Source organism: Leucoraja erinacea, chromosome 23 (genome assembly GCF_028641065.1).
Source record: "Leucoraja erinacea ecotype New England chromosome 23, Leri_hhj_1, whole genome shotgun sequence".
NCBI classification, from domain to species: Eukaryota; Metazoa; Chordata; class Chondrichthyes; order Rajiformes; family Rajidae; genus Leucoraja; species Leucoraja erinaceus.
The window spans coordinates 15,808,565-15,835,328 of NC_073399.1; the positions used below are offsets into that span (position 1 = coordinate 15,808,565).

At 40.0% G+C, this 26,764-nt stretch overlaps 1 protein-coding gene across 1 annotated transcript in view; it reads right to left on the reverse strand.

Annotated features, from left to right (window-relative positions):
- Nucleotides 1-2,899: 2,899 nt before the first annotated feature.
- Nucleotides 2,900-26,764, reverse strand: part of gna13a (guanine nucleotide binding protein (G protein), alpha 13a) — a 72,428-nt gene continuing 48,563 nt past the window's right edge. The window contains exons 2-3 of the mRNA XM_055653942.1: nt 24,557-24,607; nt 2,900-10,662 (exon numbers count right to left, since the gene is read on the reverse strand). Coding sequence (XP_055509917.1) covers nt 10,090-10,662; nt 24,557-24,607 — 624 coding nt within the window. The 3' untranslated portion in view covers nt 2,900-10,089. The remainder of the gene's footprint in view (nt 10,663-24,556; nt 24,608-26,764) is intronic.

The window sequence follows — 26,764 nt, forward strand, 5'->3', positions numbered from 1 at the left end:
TGGGCACGAGCACGAGCCGGGGGGGGGGGGGGGCGCGCAGGTGGTGGGCACGAGCACGAGCCGGGGGGGGGGGGGCAGGGGATGGCACGAGCCGGGGTGGGGGGCGCAGGTGATGGGCACGAGCGGGGGGGGGGGGGGGGGAGTGCAGGTGATGGGCACGAGCCGGGGAGGTGGGGGCAGGCTACGGACACGAGCCGGAGGGAAGGTGGGCAGACGACGGGCGCCTCCACCAGATACTAGGCCTCCACTTTCAGCAGCCGACAAGATGGAGGAGTGCGGATGTGCGCAATGGGAGCTGTGTGTGGTTTGTCTTCCCCCCAAACCAAATTTGTCATTGTCTGTATAACTGGATTTCACCCAACCCACAGTCAGTCTCACTCTACACCAAAGATACTAAAGGTTCCTCTGGTATCTTTGCTCTACACCACGACAGGAGGGGGAGGAGTTGTAAAGTTTGATAGCCACAGGGAAGAAGGATCTTGGTGGAACCAGTCTATTGCTGAAGGTAATCCGCAGGTTGACCAGTGTGTCATGGAGGGGGTACACGTAAAGGCCATCGGGTCAAAGGGTGTGACGCACGGTGCAGCTCAATCCGCCTGGGAGACATGGCAGCCTCGGCATACACTGTTAACACACGAAACGCGTATTTACCTGTTAAAAACCGCCGGAATTGTCCATTTTTGCCCTGTAAATAATTGTGGAGGGTGACTGGGCGCTCTGAACCAAATGCTCTAGTATCTTTGCTCTGAACCCGAGCACCAAGGTGTAAGCGGCCGAAGGAGCGCATCCCTCGGGAGAGCCCCCACATCCCCCCCCCCACTCTCCCCCCGGGGTCAGCGCTGTCCGACCACGGCCGCCCTCCGCCCCGTCTCCCCCTATGGGCCTCAGTGTCACGGACTGTGGGTATGGGGCCGGGTGGAGTGAGGCCGCGGCTCTGGGCAGCGGACACACAGGGACGAAAACCCGGCAACGTCCCCATCAGCGCAGTTGGGGACAGTCTGGTCCCTCCGCCCACCCAGAGTCACTGACAACGCTGCACCGGCACCCCGACACCCTCTACCTCCTCACCCCCCGCCCCCACCCGGCAACGTCCCCGTCAGAGTTGGGGATTGTCTAGTCCCTCCGCCCACCCAGGCGCTGCACCGACACCTCCTCCCCACCCCTGGCTGCGGGGATAGACGGCCCAGGATCCGCGAGGGTGGAACCAGTCATTGTGGAGCCCAGATGCTGAGAGAAGAAGGGCCGCTGTGCTGGCAGCTATAGTAAATGCTCACCTGCAGTTACCTGTACTCCAGTTGACGTTGCGTGGCAACAGCACGGGTCACGAGTCGTGACCGTACTTTTGTGCAACTTCCCTATTGTCCAGGATGCTCCGCAGTTTGAGCATCTTCCCCTCCAAGACCACCTCCCATGAATCCAACTCCGCACCCAGGACGGAGCCAGCATTCCTGATGAGTTTGTTGATCTTATTTGCGTCTGCAGTCTTCGCCCTGCTGCCCCAGCACACGGCAGTAAAGATGGCACTGGCTACCACCGATTAGTAGAACATCTGCAGCATCTTACTGCAGACGTTGAAGGAGCAGAGCCTTCTCAAAGAGTACAGCCGGCTCGGTCCCTTCTTGTACTCCCTGGTAAACTGCACATCCGCACCTTCAATGGAGACAGGGGATAGTTCCTCTCCTCTTAAAGTCGTTTCTACAAGCATCTGCAGTTCCTTCCTCCGCGTTACTTTTTCGCACATCTCTCACATGTTCTATCTACATCACCGTCTATATCTCTAGTTTCCCTTTCCCCTGACTTAGTCTGATGGTCGCGACCCGAACCATTCCTTTTCTCCAGAGATGCTGCTTGACCCGCTGAGTGACTTCAGCTTTTTGTGTCTATCTCTTCAGTTTAAACCAGCATCGGCAGTTCCTTCCTACACATTAGCTGAGGTTTGCGTACTCGGCGTTCATTCGTGTTTGAATCATTTACGAGTTTGGTTAAGTAGGTCGAATCATTGCCTAAGTCTGCAGGTTTTTTTGTGTGAAGGGTGGATCTGCGGGTTGTGATGCGCATAATAAATGTGTATTTCTTTCGGTTCTTCCGGTGTGACCTTATTTACATCGACGAGGCCAAGCATAGATTAGTCAGCCGTTTTGTGAATACTTACACTCTGACCAGCAAGACCTGATAGGGCTCCCAGTTGCTACCCATTTTAACGCCCATTCCCAAAGCAACCTTTTGTGTCCTTGGCCTCTTCTATTGCGGGAGAGAGGTCACATGCAAACTGGAAGAACAGCAGCACATTTCCCACAATGTTTTAATCTCCCCCCCCCCCAGTCATATTCCATCCATAATCCCTCCCTCTGGTTTTACTTTTCACCCATTTCTTTATCTGACACCGTTTCTTTTTCACCTCATATTTGTCACTTACTCCACCTATCCGCCAATCAACCCTCCTCACCTGCATCTACCCATCCATTGCCAGGCTTTGCCGCAACTTAACCTCTATTTTCCAGCTTTCTTCCCCCAGCTCCATCGGTCGGAAGAAGGGTCAGCTGTTCATTCCCTCCACAGATGCTGCCTAACCCACTGAAATCCTGGAACACTGCATTTTGCTCAAGATTCCAGCATCAACAGTTTCGTGTTTTTAATTAATCTGTGCCTTTTCTGTTAGTAATTCCAAGGGAAACTCCCGTTGATACCAATAGGTGAGATTAGGCTGCAAGTGAAAATTATAACTAGCTAAATGAGGATGTTGCCTCTGCCTTCATCTCTACAAAGACAATTCTTAATACAGATAAAGATTTTTAACCTTAAAATTGAAGAACAGCACCTTATATTCTATTTGGGTAGCCAACAATCCAACAGTATGAACATTGAATTCCAGTAATACAAAGTAATGACAGACCAAACAAAAATTGTATATGTTTAATACACGTCAGTAAATTTATTTTAGGCATTAATGGCTGCAAAGACAAACTTCTGCATGGTATGTACAGACCAATATAACAGCAGCAATATAATGAAACAGCATTACTATTAACTAAAGCATTAAATCAAAACAAGCAGTTACTCTCAGCTTTCCAATCTGAATAATTTACTGCCATTTCTGAACGAAGAAAAATATACAACAAAAAGTGAAAGTAAAACAATGTAAAAGATTCAGTCCATATCCACCCCCCAAATCCATGAAGATATAAAACCACAAAAATGTTCCTATACAATAGTATACTGGTTAAATGAATAGTTAAAATACTTTTAGCTAAAGCATTGTTTAACCATTTTTTGCTTTTATTTAAAAGAAAATGATTATTGAATCCCTGTGCTAAGAGCCTATTTTCTATAAATTCTGGATATTTTGCTTAAAATATTTCCAATTCAAGTAATGCCACTGAAATTATCAAGATTCAGATAAGAATGTCGAGACTAATGGAGCATGTTGTACAATGCAGAAAATATGTAAATTTCTAAACTGTTTTATCAGAAACTAGGCAATATGACTAAAGGCACACACCAAAGTAACAAAAGCAAACAAATTCTTCTAGCAGCACCTTACCACTAACATACATTACAAATGAAAGAAAGCCTTAATCGGAGTTGAATAACATATGCATCTTCTTGATCTTTGACACCATTTTATTAAACTGACCAACTCAAATATTAATTAAGTACTGCATTAATAATGTGAAGACAAGAAGTGCATGATACACTAATATCTTTAATAAATGGACAAATTGCCAGCTGTGAGGGATCATAATTCGTAGAATAAAGGCTGTTTATGGTCTTACAAGCAGGCAATACATTTTTTTTAAGTTTTACTTTGGCTTCAGCAATGCACAGTTATGTGTTAAGACATCTCTCGACCAATTATTAACCTTTCTCCAATCATAGGCAAAACTTCAGTGACAGCAATCTTCTGCCAACAGAACACAAATGGATCAAGCAGCTCTACATACTTATGGAGTAGTATTCATTACTAATTATCCACATTTAAACAGAAGGAATGTCCTGACAAAGGCACCAAATCAGATAATCTAAAAATTACAGGTTTATTTCCAGTATGTGCTGAGATTCCTGAACTCAAATCAAAGAGCATGGAGGGAGGGGGAGGGGGGGAGGAAAAAGAGAGAGAGCGAGAGAGAAACAGAGCAAGTACCCTCAGTAACTAATTGCAAACAGACAATTTTGCTGGAAAGTGCACATTGTTTTTCAATAGGAATTGGGTATGGAAGCGATGTCACCTTGATTGCATAGTCTGCCCAAGTCAATTGGTAAATGTTGGCCACTACATAAAGATTGCATGGTTTCTGGTATTTTAAAAACAGCTTTCAAGTGTCACAACTTTGAGAAAAGATGACAATTGCACGGATGAAAATTAAAGAGAAAGTAATTAAAGATGATCTATAATTTCTCACAATTATCCAAGTTTTTTTTAATTTAAAGTCACTTTGTGCCAATTTCAGTGCAGAATAAAGTTGAGAATACTAAAGATACTGGAGATTTTCCAATGATTCAGTGTCTAAAACATGAACTTCACAAAGCAAATGAATTACAACCCTTGAACTGTACTTCAGCTATACCCTTGAGAATAAAACCTGGTCTAGCACAGTATCAGCACTATTTTGTTTGCACATTACGAGCCAAGCATAGTACCAGAGGACCGATATTAGCACCCATGAAATAGTACCTCAAAAGCCAGTGCCTCCAGTAAACAAGAAAATTGAAAAAACACATTTGGAAATTGGAAGTAGTATTTGTAAATGAACAGAGGTCACAAGGTTTGGTGTTCACATGCACCGTTCCAGTAGCATTAAAACCAAAATCTACTTTGAAAATATCACATGGTGTCCTCTAGCATGCTGCCTCCTTCGATTTTCAAAATCAATATACTTATAGACCAGAATTTCAATTCCAAAGACACTCTCTGGGGACAATTTTTTCCCCATCCTCTAAGCTGAATAGGTGGTCACTATGCTACTCTTTTTCATTTCAAGAATGCTGGAGATTGTGGAAACAGAGACAGTTTTGAATGAAGTTGGGGACATGCCCATTTGTTTAATGGGTCCGTCTGGAAATGTCACTCCATACTGCATATGTGGATTTTGACATTGTCAGTTTCTTCTTCTCATGGTGTAACACTCCAATGTAACTATTGTCTAATCAACATACAATGTATAGGACCTATATTCTTTATTATTAAGCTTTTGAGAAAAGTTACCTTTGTACATACCATTAATGTTATTACTCAACTATTAGCAAAATAACACTGGCTGGTGAACCAACCAAATTACAATAATCATTAGCCATTGATTCCGATTCATCACACTAGTTTAGGAACAATGATGCAACATTAATTCCATTCATTGTTAGCATTATCGACAACAACCTATTCAGAAATTCACCGATTTTGTTGCTACAGATTTATGTTATTAGCTTGTTACACATCCAATTTATATACATTTAATGTGAACAATCTCACAAACATTAATGAAAAGCAAATGTAACTCTTTCTGGATACTTTGGATCTATCTTCTGAAAAATAATGACTTACAATTCGTTTTGATGTTTAAGACTGTGGTGAATTTTATACACTGCAACTTATTGCAATATTAAGACTATAAAACTAATGTTTAATCTTTTCTACTTCAGTTTTATTGGAAAGTGCATTTCAATAGTTCACTTGAACTTGAATAATCGGCACATGCAAAGAGAACCTAAAAATAAAGACAAATCAGAGATATCTCTGACAATAAAATGTATTTTGAATGACATAAGATAACATAATGGTATGAACCTTGTCTCCATAGAAATTAATATAGTAAATAGGTTGCTATCCTGTTTAAGGCCTAAACTCAACAAGACCATTAAATGAATGATGCTCACTTATTGACTAAGAGTACCTGAATGCAAGGTTTAAAAAAAGCTTTGAATTAAATGAAAGAACAAATTAAATAAATAATTAAGTTGGCTAGTGCACGAAGTGGCATTCTGGTTCTGATAGAGCTTTGAGGAATTATTGGCAATTTCGATAAATAAGTACATAAGTGAAGTTAAAATCTTTTTTGAAGTTATAAGCTGTCTTATTTTCAGAAATGAAGTTAAACATACCTCAGATGGATTTGCCAGAGCGCTAAAATGAAGGACAAGATCAAACGACTTCACTAAAGAAAATGGCGACCTTGTATAAAAACCAATGGAAGCATAAAATTGGTACACAAATATTGTCTAATGTTCATCTTAAATTGCTTACAGAATTGAACAAATAAACAGCACTTTTGCAAGTAAAACTTTCACCAGAAAGTCTTCGAGAAAACATTTTTTTGATTTTTCTGTGTGTTTACAAAGCATAAAGGGTTATGAGTGTCATATTCCCATTCAATAAATCAAGCTAGTTCTATGATTTTGTTTTGCAATCTTTGTCATAAGATAAATTCAACAGTCTTGGGTCTAAAATCATCTATGTATTGCAGGAAGATTTTTTTTTAAATTTTTTTTTTTTAAAGGCTGAGCGTCATAGAACTATACATACATGGAAACAGGTCCTTCAGCCAAACTCTTGCAAGCCAAATGATAGTGAGAGAGAAAGAGAGATCAAGCAGCAGTACAGTGTAATTTACCACTATTTATGCAACAATGGTATAATGAAGATATCTTTTAGTTTAGTGCCGTGCTTTTTTGAAGAGAAAAGGGTGCCAGTACATATATAACAGTTTGTGCAACACTATTAGCTGCTGCACATAAATCTAGTTTTTACGTTTTTAAGAGGAGCTGGTACACTGTACTGGCATGTACCATCACAAAAAAAAGCACTGGTTTAGTGTACAAATTATTGGGTCTGCATAGAAGGAATTATTTACCCAGTATTGACGGCAAGTTCGTCTTCAACTGTGTTTTGGATTAGGTGGAGATGAACATCCTTAAGAATCTCATCTTTATCACCTCACAGAATGGAGATGATTACTCGTTTACTGCTTTTAGTTGTCAAATTAGTTAAGATTGCTTATTACTGAAGGCACTTTTCTATCGTACTAACCATCCTTAATTGGCAATCTCAATAGATGACGAAAATGAGTGTCGTACCCCCAGCAAATGTTAGGCAAAAAGTTAAATAGTTAGCCTTTAGCCAATCGACACTTACGTCCAATAAAGGCCATCAATGGGCAAGAAAAAAAGGAAATGCATAACACCATTTATCCAAAACAACTCTTAAGAATAGTTACATTTATTATCCGATCCATTAAAGAATGATGGGTTAAGTGATCAATAGCACAGATGTGATTGTCTTGAATATGTGATTATTTTTTAAAGTCATGAGTTCAGTCAGATGAGCAACTATAGTTTCCAGTTTTCCCCACAGATTTATAGTAACTCAAATGAAAATTAAGGCTTTTACAATGTCAGCATAAGTCTATTTTGGAAGATTTTGTCAAATGCAGTTTGATAATCTTATAAAGATGATAGTATAGTTTCCAGTCATAACAGCCTAATGCGTCACAGTACATTTTAATACATTGCGTAGTAGACTACACTGGAACATGCTACTTTAGACAGATACAACAAAGATTTAATCCACGTCCTAGTTCTTGCCAAATCAATTTTCTTCAAAGCTACATTCAATGATACTGTCTGTATTCATAAAATTTCCTAGGATTTTAATATTGTTTTTATGAAAAGGTAAATAAAATCCATATGTACTGAACAAATCAATAGTAAATTTTGTTTGTTAACAGAAATCAGAATTACAACAAAGAATATTTTTCATGAAACATCTTAGAGGCTTCACAATGGCCTACCAAATGTGCCATAAACTTTTTCTTTGGTTCCCATCATATAATTGACAGATAAGTGGCTCAACTAACTCCTAGTTATGAAAACAAGCAATATACTACAAGATATTGGAAATCTGAAATTAAAAACAAACTGCAATGAATATTCAACTGCCTGGCTGTATCTCCAGAGAAAGAAATGGCATCAACTTTTCATTTCAGTTTTTCCAACAGTCATCAAATTTTACAAGCCATCAAACTGAAGCAACTGCATACGTTGGAAATCCAAAATAAAAACAGAAATTGTTGTAAATACTCAATGCACCATTAACAATGAAAGATTTTGAACCAGTTTCTCTTTCTACCACATCCTACCCAACCTGTTGAGCATTTCTTCCATTTTTAATTTTTAATCAGCAACCTATACTGTTTCTTCCTCCACAAATGCTTCCCGATCTGCAAAACATGCCCAGCATTTCATCTATATCCCAAATTCTGACTTTCCCTTTAAAGAATGCAGATTCAGATAATCTTAAAATGTATTTGGCAAACTGGTGGCCTCTGAAGAGCTGTCCACCGAACTGACTTTCTCTTTGACGAAAACCACTGAAAGACAAAATCAGGTAGAAACCAGCTGCAAACATCTGCAAATGGCACTTTGACAATGAAAATATTTTTATCATGCAGATTGTTAAGAAACCAATATAAAAGACAGCATATAATAAAGTGTTGATTTATAAAACTATTCAAATAGAAAACAGTATGCAACAATTGTGACAAGCCTGTTATTCAACAAATACAGGTCATCAAGACAATAGGGATAGAATTTACTACTTTCTGACAGCCCAAACATTGAGGCACATGTTTTAAATACTAAAAAAGGCAGTAATATATTTTAAATAGATGCTACAGTTAAGAAAACCCGCGGTTTCCCTGCAATTTTCAGTTACTACTAGTTTTATCAAAACAATAGACAACATTTTCACTCTAAATTGTACATTGATAGATTTAGCAAATTGTTGTTTATAATGACTGCTCAGCTGAATGGGCTTGCAGAGACACGAGTGAATTCTAAACCCTGTATTTGATACGGTCAAATTTAAAACAAATTTAAAGTCAAACTGTTTAAAAAGCAGGTATTTATCCATGATTAGCACTGTAATAGTAGTATTTTGCAACACACTGCAGTTTAAGGAAATAAAAGCTAATTTTCAGATAACTTTCAAAAAAGGCATCATTAATCATAATTATATTAAATTATGTCATTACAATTTTAAACAAACAGTGGGTATATTTCAAGCACAGTAATATCAAATACCTTAATACCAAATATATTAACTGCATCTTGCACTGAAGACCACTGGTTCAATAATAGAAAAAGCTCTCATTGCTAAATAGAAATTTAATGGCATTTTTACTGAGGTACGATCCACAGCTTAAACACACAGCTGTCAATTACAAAAGTTTAGGTCGGGAACTTTAAAAAAAACAAAAAAAACAGCCCATATTACTGTAGCACGGAACAGTAAATTAAATTTTGGCTTACTACATTAGGTTATGATCAGTTGGTATGGCATGGTTGTATCAGCATTATTCAAAACAGTAAATTTGGCCCCAAATCCAGTACAATTATGAAGCAATTCTGCTAAATTTGTCATCTGTACTATTATAATACTTTGTTGCAAGACTGCAAACATTAAACAAATTCTCTTTGCTGTAAAACTTCCAATAGGGCGATGTTTCCCTTAAATCCAAATTTACACAAATTACAACTGCTTCACATTTCAAGATGTTCCACACTGACTATACCTCAACAGTAACCAAAAGGCAAAATTTAAAAATTTTATAGGAAGATTTTCAAAACAATCTGAATATAACAAAAGCAATATTCACTCCCTAAAGGAATACTTAAGGCGTTACTTACTTGTTTTGTAATATTCAAAAACATTTTTGTCACTATAATAGCCCTTTTTATTTTGGGGGGTGGGGGCTGGTAAGGGGTTGAAAGAGGAAGATAGTAGATATTAACGTTACAATCCCCACAATGAACACCACAGCTTTGCATTATCTGGTAATTTTTTTCACATATCTTCATTTTTGAAGAAACAAGATCGTAAACTTGCTGGGTTGTCTAAGTGCACACACAGAGTACCTTAGCACTACCCAACTGGGAGCAAAAGCAATTGAAAAGCCAAGTCTGAAAACCAAATTTGGCATTAATCTGATTAAGCAGTTTACAGCGGCTGCCTCAAGTTTCTGAAGAAAATGCAACCGTAATCACACAATGGTGTAAGCTGTTGTCAATGCCAAAAATTAAAATTAATGAAGAAAACTGATGTCACTGAAGCATCAGCTGCTTAAGGTTGTCATGGAGAATAGTGTCTTTGACGTCACGGAAGACCAGACGAATATTTTCGGTGTTAATGGCGGTGGTGAAGTGATGGTATAGTGGTTTGTGTTGCTGGTCTCGACGTTTGTCACGAAAGCACTGCACAAGGAACTGTTGGACATCGGAGAGCTCATGGGGATTTCCCTCATATTGTGGAAAGTAGTCTCTGATGCTAATAGTTTTAACCTTTTCTTCTAGCAAGTCCGTCTTATTAAGGAAAAGAATGATGGAGACATTGCTAAAGACTCTGTTGTTGACTATCGTCTCGAAGATGTTTAAGGATTCACTCAGGCGATTCGTCTGCCGGTCTTCCATCAGCACTTGGTCAAACTCACTTGACGACACCAGGAAGAGAATGGAAGTCACGCCATCAAAACATTCAAACCAACGCCTCCGTTCTGATCTTTGTCCACCCACGTCCACCATCTTGAAGGGCACATTTTTTATTTCAAAGTCGTATTCATGTATTCCTTTAGTGGGCCTTCGTGCCAGTAGAATGTCCTGTTGTGTTGGAAGATATTCCTAAAAAGAAATCAGAGCCAAATTAATACCGTACACAGGTGGCAATGGTTCAAGACAAAGTCTAACATACCATCGTACAAATAAATGTATACAACTTCCTCATGTGCATCTGGACGCAGCATCTGTGGAATAGACAAATCACTTAAAAAGATCATAGTTTGTTTTGTGACACAGTATTCATTTCATGAAAATAGCCTACAAACATCACATATAATTAAATTCAATCCTTCAGGTCCCCCGGCATTCTACAGCAAATTAACTTGTTTCTTACAATTTTTTTTCCAGAAAATAGCACCCAACGGCATGAAAAGTTTTCTACCAAAATTTCAAACTGAAGATGGATAAATTGTTGGAAGGGATTCTTGGGGACTGGATCTACCATCATTTGGATAGGTACACCTGGCTTTTGTATGGGAAATAATCTCAAAATCTGGTGGTTTTTTTTTTTTTTTTGAAGAGGCCACCAAGAGGATTGATGATGGCAGGGCAGTGACATTGTCTCTGTGGACTTTAGCTAGGCCTTTGACAAGGATCCAAATGGTAGGCCAGCTTGGAAGGTTAGATCGTATGGAACCCAAGGTGAGCTAGCCAATAGAAGTCAAAATTGACAAAGAAAAGGAGTCAAACGGTAGTTGTGAAGGGTTGCCTTTCTGTTTGGACGGCCGTAAGAGTGGAGTGATGGGTCGGCTGCCATTTATTGTGCAGTAAACCCTCACAATTAGGCACCACTACGTAACAGATTTTGGTTCCAAGGTGTCCGTGTGTGGTGATGGTTGGCAGGCACAGGTTTGGGCAATTGGGCACAGGTTTGCAGCAATTGCCACAAAGCGAGGACCTGAGATGTTGGAATCAGAGGCAGCTTCTGCCACTGCGTATCCCTGACAATGCATGCCTCGGTCACTTGGTAAAAGCGTGAAGCTCCCATTGCACCGCCCCCCCCCCCCACTTCCGCCAGGTTACCCTATGATCTGCAGGACTCGAAATTAGCGGTTGCCCGGCTGCCACTGACCACCCAAAGTGCCGCCAGGCAACCTAAACGCCGAGCCATTTTACCCGGCTTGGCACTGCAGATACTGGTTTATACCGAAGACAGACACAAAAAACTGGAGTAACTCAGCTGGTCAGGCAGCATCTCTGGAGAAAAGGAACGTGACATTTTGTGTCGGCGACGGCTGTAATGCGTGGGGAAAGATGCCAAGTGTAGCGTGATGGAGGGTCGGAGCGAATGACGGGCCCCGCGCAGCAGCAGCGGCTCCATCTCCTCCCGCCCGGCCTGATAACGACCGCTGCCTGCCACTCCGCCAACGGCGCTTTCAAAACAAACCGTTGGAGGAGGGAGACGTGCCAAAATACTCTTGGCAGACCTGCACCACAGCCAGGATCAATCCTGGCTCTCCGGCGTTGCAATCTCTGCCGAACCGCCACTGGACCATCCCCGTCCCCACCCGAGAGCCCCCCCACGCCTGAGAGTGGCCAGAGACGTCGCGAGTCAGACGGGCGTGGCGCCCCCAGCCAGCGCAGAGAAGCAGCGCTAAACCCAGCCCAACTCTGCCTGTCCCGCCAGGTTAACTTACAGCCCTGCCTGGATTTACGGGAAATATGTCATTGTGAACACGTGAAACATTAAAACCGCAGTGTTCGATTGTCACTGCTACCGTTGACACGTTATTACAGAATTCATTTTAACGGCAAATCAATGCTCTTAATATGGAGTATCAGTACTGTAGTTATTTAATGAGCAACATTCACAACTATACATTGGATTTAATCCAGGTTTTACTTCTACAGTCAGTCATATACATTATAAATTTGGTCAGGAAATATTTCAGTTGAAATTTTAACGTTAATTCTGAAGTGGGAATGATGGAAAAAGCATTTATCAACATTTTTTTTTAAATTTGGTGCTTACAAACTGGGTATCTTCATTGCTGTTCACAACACATACATCTAATCTGAATGTCTGGTAACGTGGCGTCTTGACACCTTTAAATATATTACCAAAAGAACATTTGCTGCATTTATGTCCTTTGGCCATCTCTTGTTAGTTAGTGTAATGTTTAACCTGTCAGATGGGTATAATCGGTTTTAACAACTATTATCATAAGATGCCTTTAGAAAATTCTTTGCAACCTGTATATTTTGTTGTGGATAAATTATGTGGGAAGCGAGAGTGTTTCTGTACCAATAGCAATAACGACCCATGCTATGGCCATGTCATGATCATTTTCGGTCCTTCAAAGAAAACATGCTTGCATCAATCTGTAGTGTACATGGTTAAGTATATAGTTATCATGGTCCAGGATTTATTGACACAAGTTGCTGAATAATCCAACCACATTTTTGTTTGGAAGTGGAAAGAAATAATAAAAATTGCATTAATTGCAATGTGTAAAAAGAGTTGAGATACTGTATTATAATTTTGCTGTCATTGTGGTATATATCATGTGTTGATTGGTGAATATGTTTAGTTTGTGACTTTATTTGAAACAGAAATATGTGAATGCTTGATTGAGCATAATTCCGACTGGTAACTACGCACTTTGTCCGAGCACATTATCGCACGCATCATGCAAGCCATCTTAAATGACCACCTAAACTGTCATTTGGCAACCTTAAAAGCTGCCACGGTTGCCCGGGTGGCAACAGGGGAAAAAAGGTTAAGTGAGAGCCCTGATCTGGTATCACATGATGTGCTTCCAGTTGCGGGAGTGGAGAGAGCAAGCAGCATGAAGGTGGCATGTGTATCAGGCACACCCCTTGCGCACCATGTGTGGGGCTGGGGGCTCCGTGGCTCCCCAGCCTGTAAATTCCCTCTAGTTTAACTCCATCACCCACCGATGCCGCATTCCCTCCCACCCAACCTTGTGTTAAATGAGTTAATATTTACCCCCCCCCTCCCCTCCGTGGGAGTATGGGTATCTAAAGTGACAAGCTAGCCTTAATTGGAAAGGTAATCGAGTAGAAAAGGACATCATGATGCAGCTGTACAAGTTGATGTACTATAGTGTGCATTTCTGGTCGCCGAGCTATAGAAGTACGTCATTAAGTTGGAATGGGTACAGAAGGCTTGAGTTATGGGGAGAAGTTGGATAGGCTGGAAGGAGGCATTATGAGGGGCATGGATAAAGCTGAAGCAGTCTTTTTTCCCCCAGGTTAGAAAATTCTTAAACTCGACAGCACAGACTTAAAGTGTGAGGGGAAATATTTAAGAGGGAACTCAGGGGCATCCAATCTGATACTTACAGGGTGAAGAATGGGTAAGAGCTCAGTTGCAGTAAATCAAGTACACATGCCAACCTCAGTAGAAAGCAGCAAGGAGAAAGGGAGGCATTAGTAAGGAAGGTGACATTGTGAAAACAGATGCAGCGTGGACAAAATAATGGAAGAGTCTGTGCACAGCAAACAGCAAGAACAAGCACAAGCACAATCCTGACAATTCCTAAAACAGCAATCAGAACATCAGGTTGTATATCTGAAAGCACAAACTTGTTAGGATATAGTTGCATCGCATTGGAAGTGCTTTGACATCTTGGGCAATTGTCATTAATCGGAAATTAAAGCAGCACATTGCGAAAGATTTCATAGAGAGCAATCAGAAGCAGGAACGGTGCTCACATTTCTTGTGATTAATCTTAACCGTTGAGGTGACTTTTTGAAGTAAACTAACCCCAGACAAAGATCAAATTTCTTCTTCAGGAAGGAACTGCAGATGCTGGTTTATACCAAAGATAGACACAAAATGCTGGAGTAACTCAGCAGGCCATGCAGCATCTCTGGAAAGAAGGAATGGGTGGCATTTTGTGTTGAGACCTTTCTGAAGAAGAGTCTCAATCCAAAACATCACCCATTCCTTCTCCTCAGAGTTGCTGTCTGTCCCAGCAAATTTCTTCTATTTGCTTCACTCACTTAACATCTTCCTGAGCCTAACCATCACTGGCAAAATAATTAAATTAATTTTATGTGTATGTTAAACTTTTAGCGCAACATCAAGATGATTTTTTTCATATGAACCTAAATGTGTTGCCCTGTTTACTTATTGCCATGTAGCCCATGAATTAAGTGCCAAGGTCAGATCTTTGAGGTGGTTAATACGCATTCAGCATTACACTTAATTGACCAATGGAAGAAGGGGTATAAAGGTGTTCAAAGTTGATATTCAACACATAAACTATGGTGAAGAGATTAAAAATTAAACAATATCTGCATCAACAATGCAGTAGAAAGTAAAAGGCAATATAAATAAAAATTGGTCATCCACATATAATTGTGCTCTAATGCACTGGATTATATACCAGTTACTAAACTAGTTATTCACGAGATAAAATCACTAGTGTGGACTACATTTGGATCGGACAAATACAATTTCTGCAGGATGGTTTTGCTTCTGATATAAAGGGCATTGCTGAGATGAAAATGAAATTGTAATGAAAATACATCCTACCAGAATTCACAATCACGGCCCAAAATATTTAAGCAAAAATCTCACTTTCTCAGAATTTATGTGTAGAGTAAAATCAATAAATGGACACAAAATTATTTTTTTTAAAACATGTATTTCATGAAGAATATGCAGATGAAGGCCTTGCAATCCAGGAAATCACAATACGAACCATTTTTGAGGAAACCTCCCCCCCCCCCGTTCCTGCAAAAAGAGGACACCTGAACAGTAACAATGGTCTCATGTAAGGAAGCATGTTGAAGCATTGGAAGTAGATTTGTGGTGATTTACTAGACAATTAGCCATCATGAAAAATCAGTTTTCCGAGAAATGGTTGGATGGACTAGGCTTGTAACCATTGACATTTAAAAAGAACGAAAGGAGACGATCAAACCAAAATCTTGAGTCTTGATGGATGGGATGTTTCCTCTCTCTCATTCGGAAAAACTACGATTAGGGTGCATTGCTATATACAAATTGTCGCCTTATAAAAACTGAAATTGTTGTCGTTTGGAACTATCAAAGGATATTTTAATACTTTTAAGGCAAAGATGATTAAATATTTCATAATTCCTTGGGATGATCGGAATATATTAACTGCCCACGATTTTATGAAATGCTTTAATAGCCAAATGGCCCACTCCTGCTCCTACTTCATATGTTTAAACATTTGCAATTAAACCACTTTCGGATTCATTAGCTACATTTAGGGGAAAACCGTACAAGAGTTCCGTTTAAACCACTTCCTGAAAAGGCTATGGGAGATTAAAAACATCCTCATACAATTTACATAATAGATGGATAAATATGCAAGATCGATCGCCCACATTTTTTTTGGACAAGATATTGAAAGTGGGATCCGTTCAGTTTAGTTTAGATATACAGCACGGACACAGGCCCTTCAGCCCACCGAGTCCTCTCCGGCCTGCGATCCCTGCACATCCTACACACATTTGGGACAATTTACATTTATACCACGCCAATTAACCTACAAACCTGTACATCTTTGTAGTGTGGGAGGAAACGGAAGATCTCGGAGAAAAAGAACGTACAAATTCCGTACAGACAGCACCCGAAGTTGGGATCGAATCCGGGTCTCTGGCGCTGCAAGCGCTGTAAGGCCACAACTCTACTGCTGCGCCACTGTGCCGCCCACGGTTAGGTTTTGTTTTGACCTCGAGGGCAGAATGATCTATTGCAACTGATCAGATAATGATAAAATGGCTAAAGAATGAGTAGGCTTCAGACTCCTTTAGGTCCATTCTGCCATTGAATACAATGTGATCTTGTACATCAACCCAAATTTCCTGTTCCAACCAGATATCCCTTGATTTCCTTATTGCCCAATATATAGATTTTCGTAATGAATAAAGTTAATGTTTGACTATTCTCTGTCTTCCGAGATTGAACATCCCAAGTCTTCACAACCCTCAGTGACCACCTAGCAATTGACTCTTCATACCAAGAAAAACAATTTAGCATCAACCAACAGTCTGAACAAATAATTTGGATTATGAACAAGATCAAACTTACATCATCGAATTATCCATATTGGAAAACATGAAAGTTTATAAATCACTCAAAACACACAAAAAAAAAAGCTGTTAAACAAACTCAATGCACAATTTAGACACAAAATGGTGGAGTAACTCAGCAGGACAGGCTCTGGAGAGAAGGAATGGGTGACGTTTCGGGGTGAGACTGACCCTTCCTACTCAATGCACAATTTCACAGTCTTCTAACCATGGCTTGAACTAGACATCATAATAAAAAGGCTCATGATACAAACTAGAATTTTTAGCCTTTTAAATAATAGCAAAAAATATTCTAAATTTATACTTCTTTGCATCAGAGCGGGGCTCAATTATTTGTTTAAGCTTTTGTTTTAAAGACACACACAGGATAAACATTGCTCCGAACACAAATCTAATTTGTATGCAAATATATGCAGATCTTTTAACAATAGGTTTATTGATAGCAGCAAACTGCTGAGTGGAGTTCTGTCAGTGACAGCACAATATCCACTCAATTCAGCATAAGATCAATGTAACTTTCTCTTGTACAAATAAAAATATATAGCACACTCAATTATAGAACCATGGGTCAGTTTAATTATTCACACCAGATTCCAGATCTGATCAGATTCAAGATCCGATAAAGCGCACATCTAAAAATGTACCCTAGTTTATAATTTTAAATAATTTGCATAAGTAGTCACCATCTTAATATTTGGACATTTAAGCACACCAGTTCTTCATTTATGGTGCATCTTCGTGTACATATTGTATCTTCCCGCCACCACTGGAGGATGAATCTAAAAACAAGCACTACAAATAAAAATGGTTCTCAGATTTTAATTCTTTAGGTTATGCGCATGACAAAGACAAAAAAAATAGCAGTTACAGCTGGAGCAAGTTTGCCTTTTCACTTTGATAATTAGAAATTCACTGATGCACACATATGCACACAGAAGACACTGCGGAGCTTCAGAAGAAAATAATTACTGAGAGGAACAAGGTTAATATTTTTAGAAACTATGCAAATGGCAATATAAATTAGATGGCACTATTTTAACAATGGTACATGAACCCTTGTAAAGAGATCTAGGAACAGATGTTAAATGTGTAAAATTCTTTAACATGACGGGATAGGAAGAACATCGGTTTTAAAAGTGCATATGACATACTAGTCTTTGCAACAAGAGGTACAAAGTAGAGTAAAATGAGTGTGGCTACTAAAAACTACTAACACCAACTAAATTCAAAGTACGAACTGTCTTGGTTGCACTAGTGACTTTAGGCTTTTGTCTTGGTTTTTTGCACTTGTATTGCTTTCTTTTAAAATTCAAATTATTTATTTTTTGTTCATTGTTATCTATCGAGTACTGTGTTTACAGATCTGTTATGCTTCTGCAAGTAAAAATTTAATTGTTCCGTTTCAGTACTGATAATTAAACAGTCTTGATTTACTTGGTTCCATGAGCCACACTAAGAGCAACGTAAACATTTAAGAATAATTCAGAATATATTTATGAAAACAATTCAGGGGTGACAGATTTCAGTTATGTCGGTGACGCTGGAATTGTTCTTTAAGAATTGGAAAGGGATCTCAATAATACTTTAAATTATGCAGTATTTAGGGAAACCATATTTTTGAATGGGAGAATCATAGAATGAAGCTGATTGGCAAAATAACCAACACGTACACACAAAGGAAAAACTATGTGGTGAATAGTTAGGGTTCGGAATGCTCTAAAAGTGATAATAGTAGAGGCAGACAAAATTACATAATTCAAAAGAACACTGAATAAATCTAGGAAAAAATTTACAAAGCTACGGGACGTGGGAAGGTGAGCGGGATATGTTGGATTGTTATGTTGCACCGATACAAGAAACAGTTCAAATGGTCGTCTTCCACGCTGTAACCATCCTGTGGTTCTACAGTAAAAAATCTGACCAAGATGCTCTGATCAAATAAAACTACAACTAGCTAAAACAGCATTAGGAATATCTATATTAGTGCTAAAAGGATGGTAATGACGAAACATTAGAAAGTAGTATTTGCTTGCAATAAAACTATCAGGTACAATATAATAATATAACTGATCAGGTACCATTAAGACCTTGATAGTGGCAGGCTGCATATTTTGGACATGACTGGACACGACTCCTATTAATTCTGAGACACATTTCAATTTTTATGAAAAACATTACACAGTAGTAAAATAGATGCAGTGAATCCTACAAGTTTAAAAGAGCAGAAAATACACAGGGAAGCTGGCTTGAGCTACAAACCTACGCATGTCGTCGTTCTGGATTCCAACCTAGTTTCCAGTTGCACACCGAACTAACAGTATGAACCCATCTCCAGCTGTACTCTGAGCCACTGGTTCCAGCCAGTCACCGTGGTTGTGCTTGACTATAGACCATCAGAACCGTTGGAACTTCTGAACCGTTGGATGCCAAATTATCAGAGTTTTGCAGTACATATCCAAAAGATCCAACAACTACCATCATGCATGGCTGCCAAATGTAGAATTAATGAATTGTAGTGTTTTGCAGTTGATTTGACATCTTCAATTTCCCCGTCGTCTTAAATTGTAAAGGTAATGTCATGCAAACCACAAGTCAATTCCTAGACTATGCTAATTGCATGATATTTTTTAAATAAAATTTATAAAGAACAGGTTCACAAAGGTTTATAAAAAATGTATAAAGAACAAGTGAAAACCACGTAGTCAAACTGAAAGGATGAGAATGCGACCATCCTCTCATTCAGGGATTCTAGTTTTCAGATGTTTGACGTAAAGAATATCTGAGAAGTACATTATTGAATATGATAGATATTCTGCAATATCATGAAACTTTACCGCAATACCTTATACTGGCACCATTTAATAAAAAATGTGACTCCCATATACCCAGTGAAATGTGCACTCACTTGTTCTAGAAGAGTTTGCATCATTCAGAGTCAGATTATTTCTAGAAATCTGTAGGATATTAGGTATTTTCTCATCTGCTGTTGATTCCTTGGTGTTTCTCTTACTGTTGCTGTTCCACATATTTCCTATTGGTATTTCATCTTGTGAACTGTTATGAGACATGATCCTTCTGCACCTTTCTTCCGACCAGACTCAAAAGACCCTATGGTGTTTAGTAGAAGAACTTTAGATTTACACTCTTCACAAGGTGACAGAGTGGTGGACTCAGCCCAGTCCATCATAGGCACAGTCCTTCCCACCTTAAAAAAAGTGACATCCATCATCAAGGATCCCCACTATCCATGTCATGCCTTCTCGTTGCTACCGTTGGGCAGGGGATACAGAGCCTGAAAGTCCCTCACCACTAGGTTCATGAGCAGCTATTTACCCGCAACCATCGGGTTTTTGAACCAACTTTTCACTATCTTCTTTATATGTGATTTGTTTTGTGTATCAGGCAAGTCTGCAGTGCTGTTGCAAGATTTTCATTGTACCTGTAGCTCACTGTACTTGTGCTTATGACAATAATCTCAACTTGAATTGAATGCTAAATACTTCAATTTACTTGCAGGGAGTGAGTCCATTATGATAAAGCACAGTCTGAGATTTGGGACATTGCATTTAACAGTTGATTTCCTTTTTCATTCTCTCCATCACTGCACACAGTGGCTGCTGAAGTACATCTACAAAATGCACTGCAGTTAGTTGCTTGAGCCTCTCCCAAATTTGAAAACCTACCACCAAGGTCAAGGACAGCAAATGTGTGGGAACATGTGTCGGTTCTCCTTCATGACAACCACTATCAGGACTTGGAAATTTATCACCAAACCTTCAATGGCACTGGTTTATATCCTGGAATTCACTATCCAACATCACTGGTGGGACTATCTTCATCACAATGATTGCAGCAGCCAAGATGGAATCTCACCACCACCCTAACAAGGGCAACTGGGGCTGCAAATTAACAAACAAAAGGGTCTGAACCAGCATGCAAAGAATTCCAGTTATGAACAGAATACATTACTGGAAACTGTGTTTAGTGACATTTTGGAAAAAGGCTGGAGCAAGTACTTTGCGGGAATTTTGCTACAATGCATTCTCCTGCACGGATACCCCTAAAAGTTAATGACATTAAACCAAATATTTGCAAATTAAACATTTAGATTTAGAGACACAGCTTTGGAAACAGGACCTTTAGCCCACCAAGTCCGTGCCAACAACGACCACCCGTGTACTAGTTCTATGTTATCCCAGTTTCACTTCCTACACGCTAGGGACAATTTATAGAAGCCAACTAAACTACAAACCTGCACGTCTTTGGAACGGAAGGAAACCGGATCACCCGGAGAAAACCCACAATCATAGGGAGAACGCACAAGCTCCATACAGACTACGTCCTGTCAGCATCGAACCAGGGTCCCTGGTGCTGTAATGCAGCAACTCTACCATTGCACCACAGTGATTTACAAATACCAGGCAGTATGCTTTCTGAAAACATAGGGGGAATACATGCCACTTGCAGAAAAGATAACATTTTGTTTGTAACGTACCACCCAAATAGGATAACCACATGAGCTTCTGGAGAAAGATAATTCAGAAGCAAAATTTAGAATTGCTCAACTTAGTTAAAAGTCCAACAACAGATTCCTCAAAAGCTACTTGGTTTAAATCACCAAGGCATACTCCTCATTTCCTTACTGCTAATTTACCCTCATCTCAAATCATTCTCAAATATCATTGGCCAAGGCAAGCTCCCTATTAAATTGATTAATCTTCGTGAACCTCACCTCAAAGTAGTCTGCTCACAGGTGCAGCAGTTTCATGAAAGTGACTCGTAGGGATGGTGGATTTGCTGTATGGGGAGATAGAGCAGACTGGGGCTATGTGGAGTTTAGAAGGATGAAGGAAAATCTCATCAAGACTTGCAAAATTCTTAAAAGATGGCAGAACAGGTAGACAAGGTGGAAAACACCAGGGGCGCCACATGATTGGCAGCCCCAACAGTCCATATTTTTTGTCTTTTTTAAATTTTTAGTGTGTGTTAAAAGTTTGTGTAAATGTTCTTGTGTGGGGGGGAAACTTTTTCAGTTTCTTACCTTGCCGGAGATGCGATTGTTTTCCGGGTCGCATCTCCGGCCGATCTGTGGCCAACCATTGATGCAGCTGGAGGTTTCCTCGGACTGACTTGATCCCCACCGCGGGGCGTGGACTTAACATCAGAGCTGATCCCTTGCCTGGGATCGCTCCAACCACGGCCGCGAACTTACCATCAAGAGCTCGCAGTCTCGGGAGAGGCTAGTTGGGAGCTCCAAGGACGCAGAGACCCTACCAGCCCCGACCCGGGGTCCGATCGCTGGCGCGTAGAAACTGACACCCCCCCCCCCCCTCCGATGCAGGAACTGATTGTCCCGATGCGGAGGGCCCAAATGCTGCCGAGTACGGGAGTCAAGATCGTCCCGTCAACAGAGGGTTCGAGGCCTCGAGAGCGGGAGAGCATAGAATTGAAGAGATTTGAACTTTTTTTCGCCTTCCATCACAGTGAGGAATGTGGAGTCACTGTGGTGGATGTTTATGTTAAAATGTATTCTGTGTGTTTCGTTCATTCTATTTGTATGACTGACTTGTATGAAATTGTATGTAAGCTTGCTGGCTCAAAGTGGGGGGCAGCAGCCCCCACACTGCGCATTTCAGCACTAGCCCTTGCATTTTCTTCAGCCGAATATTGTGCCCCTGTTTGGTCCAGGTCATCCCACACACACTATGTGGACACCCAATTGAACTCAACAATGAGGACCATCACAGGAACAATCCGCTCAACACCACTCCCCTGGCTCCCTGTCCTATCCAACATAGCTCCTCCACACATCCGGCGAGTAGTCCTCACTCAAAGGATGCTCCAAAAGACCAAAAACTCCCCTCACCTGCCAATTCACATGGACATCTTCAACCCACCCACTGCTCGACTTCCATCTAGACGACCAATTTGGAAGAACCCACCACCAGCTGATTTCACCATCCAATCAGCTTGGAAAAAGGAATGGGAATCCAAGGACGTCCCAAATAAACATCTGGTGTCAGACCCCACCCTACCAGTCCCTGGCACCAATCTCCCAAGGAAGCAGTGGATGATGCTGAATAGATTCAGGACTGGACATGGCCCCTGCTTGGTAGCCTTCACAAATGGGGCAGCAGTCCAACCTGCTTGTGGAGAGCAGCAAACAATGCAACACATCATTGAAGCATGCCCTCAACAAAGACTCAAAGGAGGACTTGTCACCCTTCATACAGCAAATCAAGAGGCAACTGCTTGGCTAAAGGACTTTGCATTCGCTAAATAAATAAATGAAATTCCTCGTATGTTGCAAAACATACTTGGCTAATAAAGTATTATTGTGATTGTGAAATTTATCTGCATTAGCCAGGTCATGGAAAATTGTAGCTCTATGATACAATTTTACCAACTTGGTATATTTGGCTATGCGCACATTTCTATCGCAGGTAGCCAATACTTTGGAAAAAAGGTGTTTAAAGGAAGAATGTGGCAGAATTTGGTATTATTAAGAGATTCAAATGACTTCACTTCACCCTTCAGGAACAAAGATCTTTCCATTTCAGCATGCACCTAAACTTGAAGATTCCAAGGTTTCTGTGCTACATCCATTTCTGAAGTATATCCATTTCATTAGCAGCCCTAATTGTGTTTTCGCAGCAAGAATGCATATTGAAAAGGAAATCCAAAAATTAGCAATACTTCTTATTTGATCTATATGCAATCTATAAAAGTTTACAAAACTGAGACTTTGAAACTAGCATATAAAAACATGTTCTTGTGATACTTACTAACTTAATGGAATTGTAAAATGGCAAGTTTGTTAGCAAACTCATTAATAGCACATTGGCCTGGTTTTCTAACACTAGATTTCACATCTAATTGTATGGTAAACCATTGCTGCAATGTAGCACACTACTGTAGGAGGCAAGCTCGTAACATGACCTCATGCAGGAAGTTAAACACAGGAAAGATAGAGAATGAACATTAGTTTATAAGAGACAAACCATCCCAGATTGTTCAAGAAGGAACTGCAGATGCTGGAAGATCGAAGGTACACAAAATTGCTGGAGAAACTCAGCGGGTGCAGCAGCATCTATGGAGCAAAGGAAATAGGCGACGTTTCGGGCCGAAACCCTTGTTCAGACTGATGGGGGGTGGGGGGGAGAAGGAAGGAAAAAGGGAGGAGGAGGAGGAGCCTGAGGGCGGGGGGGATGGGAGGAGACAGCTCGAGAGGAAGGGGAGGAGACAGCAAGGGCTAGCAAAATTGGGAGAATTCAATGTTCATGCCATCAGGGCGCAAGCTGCCCAGGCGGAATATGAGGTGCTGTTCCTCCAATTTCCGGTGTTGCTCACTCTGGCAATGGAGGAGACCCAGGACAGAGAGGTCGGATTGAGAATTCTCATCTATTTTCTTCGCTCCATAGATGCTGCTGCACCCGCTGAGTTTCTCCAGCAATTTTGTGTACCACCAACCATCCCAGATTGTTTACTTGCCCTGATGCAATCTCCACCATCACAGGAATAAGTTTTTGTAAACAGAGAATGGCACACTCGGAGACCTGTGAACATTTGGCTTTGTGAATGGCATGGAGGAGGTGGGGAGAGAGGGACGGGGGAAATTATTAAATACTAATTTCACTCTATTTACATACAACTAAACCATATATACACATTATTCAGATGGTTCTGGTTGACACCAATAAAACAAACCTAAGAAGAAAAAAAAAATCAAAGTAGCCGCTGGAATTACATCATTTCAATATTCAATTCCATTTTCCTCAATTTTACTCGTACATGCTGCAAATCTTTATTATCTCCAAACAATAGTCATAAAAATTATGATTTCTCCATAAAGAATGCGATGGGGTGATGTTTTTAATATTGTTGTAAGAGAGAATTGTAGAGAAAACAATGTATTACTTACTGGATCTGCTAATCTTTCCAAATTGTCCAGGAAGTATTTCACAGATTCTCCCTGAAAATGGAAACAAACAAAAATGTTATTCAGCAAACTTGCAGATGAAAACTAGCTTTAATTTAATTATTTTGCCACTGATTATTCAATTATTTTGAAATAAAAATCAATAATTACTCAGTGCTGGAAAAGACTCTGGTTATCTTGAAAATAATGTACTAACTTTGGTTCAATTGGTAGCATTAAGAAGGATGTAGATTAAACTCTAACTCCAGAGAGTTGAATACAAAAGCCTTGGCTGCAATGTTAGAGGAAATGTCATCCTGTCCTCGGATGCTTTGTGCAATTTGTACATTGTCCGTGGCTGCATGGATTTAGTCTAGTGCTCCAATTTCCTTGTACATCCCAAGAGCATGGGGATGGGTAGATCAAAATTTCACTTCAAATTGTCCCCCGTGTACAGACTTGCAAGAAAAGAAATGGGTGCCTGATGGTCAGCATTGACTCAGTGAGCGCAAGACCCATTTCTGCTCCCTTTCTCTCTAGGATTCTTAGACATTGTCTACCTTCTCAGATGGATGCAGCATTATTTTATTTGGACAGGGGCCAGGGGGTAATCCCCAGTAACGTGGGAAACATTAACCTCTCTTAATGGATATCATTGAATAAAACAAATTGCAAAATACACATTGTAGTTTGTGGAATCCAGCTGTATGGAAATTAGAATGCCATTTCCCACATTTCACGAGTGACTACTTTAGAATCGCTTGGAAATGACCTGATGGTGCCATATGAATACGTCTTTGCAGAAATAGCATTTTTTTTTCTGCAAACGAGATTAGGCTTATGTATACTTTTATGATTTGCAGAGTCTTGGGCTATTCTGTTATGTTGAAGATAGCTGGGCAAATTTTGCTGGCAATTCCAATCAAAACCATTAGCATTCAGCCACTTAAACAAATCTTGGAATGCAACATCATTGTCAAAGAGGGATGTTTAGTCCCTCTGAGCAACAGATGGTGTGGCATTCATCGCTATGCTCCATCATTGAACACCATGTAGAATCCAGTGCTAGAGATGTGCCTGAAAAGGACAGGCCTAGCACGAATAGAAAATATATAAAAAACGAGAAAGCACATGCCTCTTAGATCCTCCCTTTAGTCTTAATCTGGTAATGATCATAACGGCAATTTTTAGCATTTTGATATGCGATCAAAATTTTCCAAAGATTAAACAAACATACAAAACCAGACAAAGATGTTGAATATTGTAAAAATTCAAAATAGATCATGTGCCTACCAAGCTAGTGATAGCACAGTACTTTCTTAAGAAAGGCCTAGAATCAAAAGATAATTTATAAAAGATAATGCCCCATCGAATCAAAAGTTAATTTATTACTAAGCAGATAGAGGTAATTAATTTGAACCTAACCATATATTTTCCTCTATCAAGATTTATATAGAACATAGAAGAGTACAGCACAGGGACAAATATTTTGGTCCACGGTGTGCCAAACTATCTTATATGCTTCCACCAGATTAATACTCTTGACAAAACCCTACATCATCACATTTTTGATCTCAATGCATCATTGTATGTTTTGTTTAGTTAGGAACATGTCAAAATGCAAACATTTAAATATTATGGGACAAAAAATATACAATCTTCAGTGCAAGATTATTAATATGCACATCCAATCCTTATGCACTTTCAGTTTGTCAAGATACAGTTAATAAAATGTATTTAATTGTTTTCCAGTCTTGGGTTTCAATACTTGAAAGCATTTAATGCTTGATTTTTAGTTTCATAGTTTTTCATTATGAAAGCTTTTTGATAGTTTTGGCAGCCAGTACGCTTGAGGGGGGTTTGCCAGTTGGCAAAGCATTTCTGAAACAGTGATTGCTATCTTCAGCCTAAAGCCAAACAGCAGCTGACTTATGAACCAAGATACCAATCCCGTTAAGCCAGATAGCAGTGTGTTGAACAGTAGATTTGACAGAACTATCCCACAGGCCAAATCTAGCCGATAGGCCACGTTGTGTAACATGGTCGTAAAGCAACCATTCACTGAGCTAGCATGGCTAGCATTTGAAATGAATGAACTTTCATCACAATATGAGTTCTGACAAAATATTAATGCTCCGTATTCCTTTCTCCACAAATTATACTTAACCCGCCTAGAATTCACACTATTGTCTGTTTGTATCGTCTCACAAC